General features: G+C 39.3%; 1 protein-coding gene across 1 annotated transcript in view; it reads left to right on the plus strand.

Moving 5' to 3' along the window:
* Positions 1 to 244: 244 nt before the first annotated feature.
* STK3 (serine/threonine kinase 3) overlaps positions 245 to 12,757 on the plus strand; it is a 315,279-nt gene continuing 302,766 nt past the window's right edge. The window contains exon 1 of the mRNA XM_059901561.1: positions 245 to 475. Coding sequence (XP_059757544.1) covers positions 450 to 475 — 26 coding nt within the window. The 5' untranslated portion in view covers positions 245 to 449. The remainder of the gene's footprint in view (positions 476 to 12,757) is intronic.

A 12,757-nucleotide genomic window follows, 5' to 3' on the forward strand; every position in this document is an offset into this window, starting at 1 on the left:
CTGGGGCAAAAGCAATGAAGGCAAGTGAGGAGCGGCAGCTTTGGGTCACTTCAAAGCAACGTGCCCCAGGCCAGCAGAGAGAGGCTCTGGGTCCTGACTAGGCCTCACCCTCTGGCCCTTCCAGTCCCAGCTCCTTTTTTCCCCTCCCTGCACTAGGGCCGGCCCCTCCCTCCGCCCTCGGCTCCGCCCACCAGTCTCCCTCTCCAGCGCATGGCTCCGCCCATCCTTCCCCGCCCGCAGCCGGCGGCCGGCGGCCGAGGGGCGGGGCGGGCCGGGAGGCGCCGCACTCGCCAGCGGGCGGGGGATCCGCTGCGGAGTTACGGGGAAGTTGGTCTGAGTTCCTGGAGTTTCCTTCTGTGGGTCCCCGGGCTCGGCCGGCCGGTGCCCCGGCTCTCTGCCCGCTCCGACCTTCGCCGCCCACCTGGTACCTCCTTCTGCCCCCGGCCGCCATGGAGCAGCCGCCGGCGCCCAAGAGGTAACGAACGCGGGGCGTGGGGAGAAGGAGGGGGGCGGGGGCGGCTAGGCCCGTGGGGGACCGAGACCCCCCTCCCCCGACTGCCGGGCCCTGAGCCGGGCGCGCCGGGGGTCGCGAGGCGGGTCCGAGTGCCGGGCCGCGCCTGTCCGTTGGGCGAGGGGGCCCGAGGGGAGGCCGAGCCTCGCTTCCCCCGCGGCCCGCCGGGCCTGGCGCGGGTGGAGAGTCGGTGGGCAGCGCTGGGCGCCCCGCGGCCGGACTCCTGGGGCGGGCGGAGTTTCCCCTCGTGGCAAGTTCACGAACTGGGAGACGTAAAACTAGGAAATTATTGGGCTGCTTACAATCATGTAGGCTTTCCTGTCAAATGTTTTCCATAATATTACCTTTTTTTTTTTTTTTTGAGAAAGCGGGTTGTTTATTTACAGTTCAAGAAATTAAATATTAATAGCTACACAGCCTGTAAAACTTATTGTGGATATGCTGCACTGACAGGTGTTCCTCTCCCCTTCCTCCGCAAGTTCAAAAGTATTTATGGATGCAAGACAGTAGGAATCTTAAATTAGAACCCCTCCGCCATATAGTTTTTTTTTTGGTTTGGTTTTCTTTTAGCATGTAAAAATAGTGATGCTTTGGTATTTACTATTAGTTTATACTTATTCTTTGTTATATTGGAAGTGTACGAGTAAACAGTAGATACTTTTGAACTGGTATTTGAAATGATCGCGTGAAGCTGAATCAAGGCTGTCCATTGATATAAATTCATAATGTGCATTTTCCCCTTAAGAATGAATCAATCAACTGATGCTGGATAAAACGTTTAACTTCAGTCTCTCATTTTTAATTTATAAAATAAGGGTACTAATCTCTCTCCCATAGTGCTGTTGTGAAGAGTAAAGAGTGTTTTGATACTTAGAGATCTTTAGATGAAAGGTGGTATATTCAAGAACATGTAATAATTAAAAAGGTAGGAACTTTGTGAGCTGTTGTGAATTGTGTGACTAGACATGTGAGCCTTGAGGTCTGGGAACCATCTGTTCAGGTGAAAAAGGGGGGTTGTGGAGGAGTTTCCAAAAGACACCTGCTGTCAGAGCCCTTGATAGATTCTTTTCTGGCATTTTAAAATATCCCAATTCTAATATTGATTTGGCACCCAGTTTTAATACTATAGAAGAAAACTGGAATCAATGTTTCCCCCATCTTGTTTTGGAAGGACTGTAAGGGGCACCTCCAAGATAGTACCATAAGGCCAAGTTGAATAACTCTGAATTGAAGTAGAAATTCTCTGTATTGATTAGCTCTACTCTGAGTTATCAGAGTTTTACTATAGACGTAAGAGAACCCCTGCCTTGCAAGGACATTAAGAGAACCTGGAGGGGTTGGGGGAGGGGTGGGTGGTATATATCACCGTTCCATGGTGACTTATACTTTCAAAGTGGTGGTTGCACATTTAAGAGAGTTATTTTTAGCTCTCTTCAGAGAGACATGTTCATCCAGGAAGGCATTTCTAAAGAGCAAAAGATATGTGACAATCCCATATATTTGAGTATCTCTTAAAATTGTTTTCGTAGCATTTTCTTTTTCATAATATCATTTAATCCTTATAGCAACCCTGCTGAGTAGGTTGGATTACAGACATTAATCCTGTTTTTATAGATGAGGTCACTAGGGGGGTTTGTCACATGGATGGCTACGACAGAGATAACTGGCAGTGAATTTTTGTGTTGCCCCTCTTAATCATTACCCTCTAATAATGAAATATAGCTACCATTTTTTGAGGTCTTACTATTTGCCAGGAATTTTATATATACATTCTTTTACTTTATTGTCTCAAGAAATAGGAATCCTGGCTCTGCAATTTACTATGCAAGTTCTAAATTTAATTTCTTAATCTGTAAAATGTGTTTTGGAGTAAATGAGGTCAGATGTAAAGCACTTAGCACAGTGCTTCATGATATGTTCAATAATGTTAGTTGTTAGTTTATATTTTCCACATTAAATGAAGCTAGGAGAGATTAAATAACTTGGTCAGGTGGAGGAGGTGCCAGAACCCTGGGTCTGATTGGCTGCAAGGGCTGTGCACCCGCCGCTCATTGTGTACAGTGATGCCTCTTTTTGAAACTATGCTTGCTTTCTTAGCATTCCATGGTCACCTCTTTCTATAATCTTCTGGTCCCCTTTGTTCTGTTTCTAATCTGTGTAAGACGGCCACTTTGCTTTTCTGCTGTGAGTAGCTCTTCCTTAGGGCCCATACATTTTTACATGGTCACATATATGTTGCTGATGCTCAAGTCTGTATGACCAATAGCTGCTTCTCAGTTAGTATTTTTGTTTTTTTCTTCGTGTAGAGCCATTCTTTCATTATCCTATTTAGTTTATCATTAGATCCTATCAAGTTTTCCATCAAAAAGTCTGTGGATTCATTTTTTCCCCCCCCTTTCATTCCCAATACTACTATCTCATTCCAGGATTTTAAGACCCTCACAGTTGATTTATAGCAGTGCCTTCCAATTGGGCATGATGGTCCAGTGATTACCAAAAAATTTTAACAGCAGAAACATTTTAACAGCAGAAGGGCTCTCTTTGGAGTAGGGGCAGGGCGCCAGAACCTAGTTCCCAGCGCCTTACCTCCTTCTATTCCCCTTTTGGTGTCCTACAGAACCTCCTAATGATCCATAGAACACTGCTTTAGTTCATCCTGCACATGGCTTCTGATTTTTTTGCTAAAACATCACTTCAGTCATGCTACTCCTGTTTTTTTGGATTGATTTTTTTTAGTTGACTTAGTACCCAAGGCCCCCATCACTTGATCTCAACCTTAACCCCGAGCCTTTTGTTACTTATCCAAGCTGAATCTGTCCTTCCTAAGTTTCCCTATTGTTCTTTATTTAGGTTATAGGCTGTGGGCACTCTCAGCTTTGCCTTTGTTCATGCTTTTCCTTTAGAAAATTTGTGTTATTTTTTTGCTAGTAATTTATGATTTATTCAAGGCCTGTTTCATGAAGTATCTTATTTGAGTACTTCCTAGCCTAAGATATTTCTTTTTATTCCTAATATGATATCCATTTGAGTATCCATCTTCAAATTGTTCTTTTTTTTAATTACAAAATTTTAGACACCCAAAAGATAATGGGGACAAATTTAGTGAATACTTACATATCACTTACCCAGCTTAAAATATTCCCAATATAGTTGAAGCCCCCTAAGTATACCTCTTCTCAATTGCATTCCCTCCCCATCCCCCAAAGGGTTGTCACTGTTCTGAATTGGGTATGTGTCATTCCCATACATGTCTTTATACTTTTAGCCTGTTGTTCATATATATCTGACATAGCATTAGGCCTGGGTGTTAGGCCCAGCTTTGTCACTGACTTTGAAATTTGCTTCTTTGGGTATCATTTTTCTCCTCTGGGAGTTGGAGATTCAAGTGTGCAACCAGATCTGAGAATCTAGTGATTAGATGATCTGTAAGGTCCCTCTTATCCTCGCATTATTGATTTGGTGTCCTCAACAAGGCTCGTGTTAAACATAGGCAGTAGATGTGGTCAGCTATGTCACTAACTTGAGGATCAGAATGGCTTTTAGATTCCCCAGATTTCCTTAATTGTTTGTCACAGAGGTCTTCAGAAATCCTTATTAAAATGAAGTCCTTCTGGGAAGGGAAATCCATTAAATGGTTATTAATTGTTAGCATTTTGGTAGGTTGAGTTTATCAGATTTCTTTGTAGGGGAACTACTAGATGACAGCAAAATGACCACAGAATAGGTAAGTTTTGATAGGTAGAAAGGGAAGTGACCAAACATGGGGTCTTCTCCAAGTAGAACATTCATAGAAGGGGAGGCGGTTCTCTGTGATAGACAGGTGGGCAGCATGAGAGCTCTGGCTGCTGGAGGGAGGGTCGTTATATACAGTACTAGTCAACGCGAGGATAGAAAATCATTGTTCGAGAGATATATTTTACCAGATAGGCTTTGTTCCCGTTAGGTTATAGGATTAATTGTTATTTAAAATTTATTAATAGAGGTTTACTTAGAGGACAAGTTGGTTTGGAACAGTGAAAACGCTGGAAGGATAATAAGAGCGTAAGCTACTGAAGCATATTTACTCTCAAGATGAGGAGAGTTCTTTTTAAATTTTATTTATTTATTTTTTAAACTTTTTATTTTATATTGGAGTACAGTCAATTAACAATGTTGTGATAGTTTCAGGTGCACAGCAAAGCGACTCAGCCATACATATACGTGTATCCATTCTCCCACAAACTCCCCTCCCATCCAGGCTGCCACATAACATTGAGCAGAGTTCTCTATGCCCTACAGTAGGTCCTTGTTGGTTATCCATTTTAAATATAGCAGTGTGTACATGTCGATCCCATACTCCCTGATTATCCCTTCCTCCCATCCTTCCCTCCCTGGTAACCATAAGTTCGTTCTCTAAGTCTGTGAGTCTGTTTCTGTTTTGTAAATAAGTTCATTTGTATCATTTCTTTTTAGATTCCGCATATAAGGGGTATCATGTGATATTTCTCTTTCTGTCTGACTTACTTCACTCAGTATGACAATCTCTAGGTCCATCCATGTTGCTGCAAATGGCATTATTGCATTCTTTTTAATGGTCGAGTAATATTCCATTGTATATATGTACCACATCTTCTTTATATATTCCTCTGTTGATGGACATTTAGGTTGCTTCTATGTCTTGACTATTGTAAACAGTGCTGCAATGAACTTTGGGGTGCATGTATCCTTTTGGACCATGTTTTTCTCCAGATATATTCCCAGGAGTGGGATTGCAGGGCCATATGGTAGCGATGTTTTTAGCTTTTTGGTTTTTTAAAAAAAATTATTTAATTAATTATTTTTGGCTGCATTGGGTCTTCGTTGCTGCACGCAGGCTTTCTCTAGTTGGGGTGAGTGGGGGCTGCTTTTTGTTGCGGTGAGTGTGCTTCTCATTGCAGTGGCTTCTCTTGTTGTGGAGCACGGGCCCTAGAGGGCGCGGGCTCAGTAGTTGTGGCTTGCGGGCTCTAGAGTGCAGGTTCAGTAGTTGTGACGCACGGGCTTAGTTGCTCCGTGGCATGTGGGATCTTCCCGGACCAGGGCTTGAACCCACGTCCCCTGCATTGGCAGGCGGATTCTTAACCACTGTGCCACCGCGGAAGCCCTGTTTTTAGTTTCTGAAGGAACTCCCATACTGTTCTCCATAGTGGCTGTACCAATTTACATTCCCACCAACAGTGTAGGAGGGTTCCTTTGAGAGTTCTATGATTTAAGCTATAGTTGGATTCTGTGGCAATTTTTTTTTTAATAGTGTAAACAGGTGGTTAGTTTGGAGAACGTGAAGTTAAGATTGAAGTCAACATGTTAGGATTACAAAATGCATTCACACAAATGAAGAGTGAAGGTAAGAAACCAATCATTTTATAAGGGAAAGTGTTGCTATGAATGAATGGATTATCAGTCAAAAGATAGATTATGGAATGAAAAATCCAAGGTAAAGTGACAAAGATATAGAAGGGTAAAGTAGAAGGTATTCGTATGTTCCTCAGAATGAAGAGCCCACATCAGCCTGTAGCATCAGTGGCTCTGACCTTAGGCTGGAAATTAGGAACAGAGGTAAAAACACAACAGGAACTCTCAGGAATTGAGTTGGGTGGGACAAAGCCACAAACCAGATAAGTAGATAATAGGGTGTCAGGAAAATCATGAAGATATTGCAGTGAGAAAATAGTGGGCTTCATTTTATGTCTGTATGCCTAATTCAGTGTCCTTGGAATGTTAGAAGGTAAAATTCTTGTGTGTTTATTATCGGAGAGATTCACTAAGTGGAGAACTCCAGTTGACTTTGAGAAGATGAATTCTTAGAACTCTTAAACAAAAGCATTGGCCTCAGGGGGTTGGCCCTGGGGGAAGCTTCCAACTTCAGTGGCAGGAAAATGGAAGAGGTGTTCTAAGTAATCCCATGAGAAGAATCCAGCAAACTGGAGCATCTCTTTGCATTAACGACTTGGTCCCTAAAGCATATCTGTCCTCCCTTTGGCTTTTCTTGGTTAATTTGGGGTGGCACCAACTCCATTAGAATTGATTTAGGCCCTGTAGATGGGAACAATCAACTGGCTCTTCCTTCCTAGAGAGCGGGAGTATGACAGCATCTGGAGCAGTTCCTGGTGAGCAGACTTCAGTTGTACGTTAAGACAGGAGATAAACTCAGTCTTTAGTCAACTCTAGGCAATGATTAACTTATCCATTGTTCTTTAAGGGGCTGAGATATAGCATGTATTGGTACAGAAGAATTTGTTAGAAACATAAAGAAAAAGGTAAATGTGTGTTAAACACAGCTAGGTTGAAGTTTGTTTTTCTGAAGTAATCCCAGAAAATTCCAGCGGTCATTCCAGAGATGTGTATTAGTAAAGCTTTAAAAATAATGGGTTTAAATTGAGCACTTCTTGTTTGGTTATAAGGGAGGAAAAGTGCTTAGAATTTAGTTTTTCTAGTTTCAAGGAAGCCTCTGTAGAACTAGGGGTACTGTCACTTCAGGCCATCATATATTATGGCTTTCATTGTCTCTCTTTTTTTTTTTAAATATTGATGATGAGACCCAAAAACAGAAGTTTCATGGAATGAACTACGTGTGATGTTCTCTGGTACTTTTCTATGTTCTGTTCTGTTCTAGTTCATTGAAAAATTGCTGGTCATGACCCACCAAGTTATTTTCATGACCTACTAATCAGCTGCGACCTGCAGTTTGAAAAACATTGTTCGTGTATGTAGTTGTGACAGTGAGGAAACGGATTTCATTTCCATTTCCTCACCATTCCTGATGATGGCATTGCCAAAGGAATCCGGAGTGGTATAATTGTAACAAGTTATACATACAATAGAGATATTCTTTTAAGATTCTAAAAGGGGAAGAGGGGAAGGGGAGAGAGGAAACCATTATTTAAAAACTACTGTATTTTGAGCACTTTATATATATCCCAATTAAGGTATGGGAAAATGGAAAATGATTATCCATGGTGTCTGACAGAGTTTATAAAGGGAAATATAATACATGAAGGTTTCTTTGAGGCAAAGGCTCTTTTGCTTTCTGGTGTAGAATGACCCTGTGCACTGGAAATATCCCACTGTAGTTACAGTGACCTCAACTTCTGACTCCCTACCAGCTCCACCCTCTCTATCTACCAGAGGTCTTTAGATTTTTTTCTTCTAAAGTGAAAATTGATACTATCTGATAAGAAATTTTCTTTTTTATTTGTCCCAAGCCGCTTTTTTGTTGTGATTTTATTTGAGTTGGCTCATATGTTAGGGTTACTCTAAGTTCAAGAAGTTTTTTAGCTCATATTGTAGAACAAAGATTCTATATTTGAAATGTCTTATTTCAATTGTTTTTTCTACATAGAGTCTCAAGTTGAATAAATGAAAGTAACAAATATGTAAACAGACATGTATAAAAATTAAAAATAAGTCCATTGCTTGCATGCCATGAAATTAAGGTGCAGATTACCTTGAACTTCTTAATGGTACATCAAAGGATATATCTTTAAAAATGACTTTGTAGCAAAATGAGAATTAACAGGAAGCTCTTAGCATTAATGATAATTAATATAGGTGTACATGTGGTAGTACTATATGTGGGTTCTGAATTAGTCTATAGATTTCATATAGTACCAGACATCTTAGTAAAGAGGTAAAATAGAGTAAATTTTTCAGATATGTTGATATAAATATTAGTATCTTGATACACTTACAAAATTGGGGAAATCGTTGAGCATATGTGATTCTAAGGATGAGTAGTTTCTGTCATGTATTCAAAATATAGAATGTCATTCTCTATCTAGATCATATTTTCTTTTTTTTTTTGCCTTAGCAATTGCTTTCTATATCCCTACTTTAAAAAAAAATTGAAGTATAGTTAATTTACAATATTATGTTATTTTCGAGTGTACAGCAAAGTGATTCAGTTATACATGCACACACACATATATTCTTTTTCATATTCTTTTCCATTATAGGTTATTACAAGATATTGAGTATAGTTCTCTGTGCAGTACAGTAGGTCCTTGTTGTTTACCTATTTTATATACAGTAGTGTGTATATATTAATCCCAAACTCCTAATTTATGCCCCACCTAACCCCCACTATCCCCTTTGGTAACCTTAAGTTTGTTTTCTATGTGTGAGTCCACTTCTGTTTTGTAAATAAGTTCATTTGTATCATTTCTTTAGATTCCACATATAAGTGATATCATATGATATTTGTCTTCACCTGACTTACTTCACTTAATACAATAATTTCTAGATCCATCCATGTTGCTAAAAATGGCACTATTTCATTCTTTTTATGGCTGAGTAATATTCCATTGTGTGTATATATACTACATCTTCTTTGTCCATTCATCTGTCGATGGACTTTTAGGTTGCAGATCATTTTTTCATTTCTAGAATTTTTGGTTTTCTGAAATCATGGGACCTAGAGTTCTATAATTGGAAAGGAATGCAAATTAAAATTATTTTTGAAATTTAGGTGAACTTTTTACATATTTGAAGCAAGCATAAATTAAAGAGAATAGGCAGTTAATTTCCTTGACTCTTTCTCTCTGGAGCCGCATTATTTTTCCTGTTTTCTGGGTTACCCCATTCTCCTGTTTCTTTCTAAAAACTGACTTTTTTTACTCATTGATTATTGCTCATGGCAGCAATTGACTGTCATCCTTGAGTTCATTAATTTGCTCATTTATTCATATATTCAGTAATTGTTAACTACCTTTCAAATGTCAGATGTTGGGTACATTGTTGAATGAAACAGATGAAATCTTTGCCCTCATAGAACATACACTCTAGTTGGAGTTTGAGCTACGAAGGATAAAAGTAGTATGTATTGATAGAGAAAAATGGTGGAACCTGCTTCCTAAGAAGGTACTTAAGCTGTGAACATGAGGTTGAGAAGTATTCCGTGTGAGTAGCCGGAAAGAGTATTCCAGACAGAGGGAAAAGCTGTGAGAAGGCCTGGAGGTGGGAAAGAGTTTAGTGTGTGGGAGGAGTTGAAATAAGGCCACCGTGGCTGGGTTGTAGAATGGGAGAAAGTGGTTGGAGATGAGGTCAGAGAGATGGGCAGGGATTCAATGATTCAGGCCATGGAAAGGAATTTGGATTTAAGTCAGTATAGTGGGCTGTCATTAAAGAGCTTTAAGTGGAATTTTAAGCAGTTTATGCTTTTAAAAGGTCATTCTTGTTGCTTTGGATAGAATAAATTGTAGAGGGTTAGGAATAAAAGCAGGGAAACAAGTGAGGAGGCTGCTGCACTTGGTTAGAGGTGGTGAAGTCAGTGGAGACGGAGAGAAGTGGACAGGTTTCAGTTATGTTTTGGAGTTAGAAATGAGAGACTTACTGATAAATTAGATTTGGGGAATGAGGAAGAAGGAATCAATTCTGGCCCCTAGGTTTTGGGTTTGAGCAGCTTGCGGGATGGGGAAAGGCTGGGAGAGGAACAGGTTAGGTATCTATAATCTCTTTCTTAGAATTCCAGATTCCCAGGAATGTGAATCTGTTCCGCCCAAAATGTGATATTAGGTGGTTCCCTTAGAAGTGGAAGTGGGTAGGGAGGAAATGATGGGCACTGACTTCCTTTTTCAACCTCTTGTTTTCACCTCATTAGACTAGGGAATGGGAAACAGATGAAGCCTTTGTTAGGTGTTGAATTGTTTGGGTGACCTGTTATTTAAGAAAAATCTTTTTATTGCAAAATAAAACATCAGTAAAAAACAAATGTGTGGTTTGATGAATTACTGTAAGTCAGACACCTTTATAATCACCAGGTTAAGAAATAGAATTTTGCCACCCTCTCAGGAAGCCCCTTCTGAGTGCTCCATCCCAATCATAGCCACCTCTTTCCATATGTAACCATTATCCTGACTTCTATAGTAATAACTTAAATGCACATTGCTAGACACTGTAGGTTAGTCTTGCCAATTAAAGAATAGTATTTATATGAGTTGTCGTTTTTAATCTTTAGGTTGGTCCTCCATCTTTTTTCTTTTCCTTTTCCTGTTGAAGACCCAGGCTGTTTGAATTGTAGTTTCCCACAGCCTGGATTTTGCTGATTGCTTGCTCAAAGCGCAGTTCAGCATGTTCCTTTGTCTTCCATGTTTCCTGCAAATGGGCAGCTGGATCCAGAGACTGGATCAGGCTCAAGTCAGTCCCTTAGGCATTATTATAGGTGGTGTTTGGCAAGACTATATGAGTCAATGTCTGGTTGCCTCTCTTTTTTGTGATGTTAGCAGCTGTTGATGGTTAATGCTTATTTCTGTTAATTTGTTGGGTGTTGCAAAATGGTGAAATTCTAAATACACCATTTTGTTTTCATTTATTAGTTGGAATGGTTTTATAAAGAGTCACTTTTCTCATCCTCTGTTTGGTTACCCAGTGGTATAGTTTGTAAAGGAAAGACGGGATAAACGCTTGATTCTTTCCCTTTATTTACCCGTTTTTAAGATAATGAATCAGTTCCCTGTTTTCCTCCAAAGGGGACCAATTATTATTATTTTTTTCTCTTTTTTAAAATACCATTATGAGCTGATGGATGTAAACGTATTTGATGGGTTTAATCCATTGCAGTTACTTTTGCTGAGGCTCAAAGTGTCCCATCTTTGATCAGTGGGAATCCCTTCAGGAGACAACATGACCTGAGCGGTCTTTGACAGCTTCTTTACTCCCTGCTGTGATAAGAAATTAGGGCTCATCTTGACCATCTTCTGTCCCAGATCTGGAATCAGCCTTTTCCAGTAAGCCCTACTTTTAGTGAGAGATGGTATTTCAAGACCTCAACCTGGGCACTAATATGATGTTACTTTAAAATAGCGTTTTATTTACAGATAGGAAAACTGACTCATTCTTTCAAACTGTGGGCTAGTCTATCAAAAAATGTGATGGCACTGGCAGTTTTGCACTTCTTTCCCTGGATAATATCTCTATCATACATTTATGCTTCTAAGTTTGAGTCAGAAATTGGACATGTATAGACAAATTCTGTGGTAGAGACTATTTAGAGTGGACTTTTAGTTTTGTGTTCTCCCTATCTTATACTGGTTACCATTTGACCCACTGTTATCCTAATAACCAGCCTCACTTCTTTCTCACCTCTAAATGTTTCAGGTGACCTAGTTTCTTCTTTTCTTAAATGAAAAAGAGAAAATAAAAGAATCCAAGACAGATAACACTACTAGTGATCTGATCAGATTTCAGGCCTTACTTTTAAGGTAGACCTTTTAGCTTGCCTTGTCTTGCATACGTAAAAGTATATCTGTACAAACAAATAAAATTCAAGGGCATCTTGAGGCTGCTTTATCAATCCAGCCCTGACTGATGAATTGAAAATGAAGCACATCCAAGATATTAAATGCCATATGTTACTCCCTTTTAGTTTTGATATTAGCCCCTCTTGTTAAGTTTTATTGTGCTTTTGAATAAGTAAAAGGAGATATTTGTCTCAGTGACATAGTTGGTAAATTACACTTGCCACTGTGTCGTATAACTTTAGAAAGAATTAGTTTTGGTATAATTATTGTATTAAAAGACATTAGGTTGCACTTATAAGTTGATATGTGAATTAGTCTGTCAATGCAGTCAAATAGCAGCCAGTAAACATTTTCCAATGATAATATCTATTCAAACATTTTTAATAATTAGTGAAATCTGGATCATAGAGCGAGATTGGAGAGAAACGATTGCTCTGAATAAAATTTATAGTTTATTTAATTCCTAAGAATTATAAAAAACAAAGATGAAATTAAGCAATGGAATTTCATAAAAATTCCAGTGGAAATTAAAAATATATGTACTAATTAACTCTTGAGAAGAAAGTATTTTGATAATTTTCTTTTCCTGGTACATTGAGTTTTCCTTCAATGCACTTGAGTCTCATTGTATACTTCCCAGGTCTTTTTTTCTTTTTTTTTCTAATAGAAGAGAATTCAAGTACCCGGCCAAGATAAGAAAATGGGATCACCCCACTCCTTTATATACAGACTTTCAGCACTTGATTAGTCAGCTTTAATTAATATTCATAAAACAGTCATGTGATGTGAAACAGTCTCCCAAAATAGTGATATGGTGATAACTTTAAAGATATTCAGCGTCATTGGGAAGTGTGGTGTACCACATAATGGATTTTCCAAATAAATGAAGTCAACCACTTCAAGCATTATACTCTTAAAATATTTTAAAAGCACCTTTAAAACAACCACCTTTGATGGAAATTCATTTCAGAGGGAGGACACTTGACCCAGTCTTCTG

Source organism: Balaenoptera ricei, chromosome 17 (genome assembly GCF_028023285.1).
Source record: "Balaenoptera ricei isolate mBalRic1 chromosome 17, mBalRic1.hap2, whole genome shotgun sequence".
In the NCBI taxonomy this organism is placed as follows: Eukaryota; Metazoa; Chordata; class Mammalia; order Artiodactyla; family Balaenopteridae; genus Balaenoptera; species Balaenoptera ricei.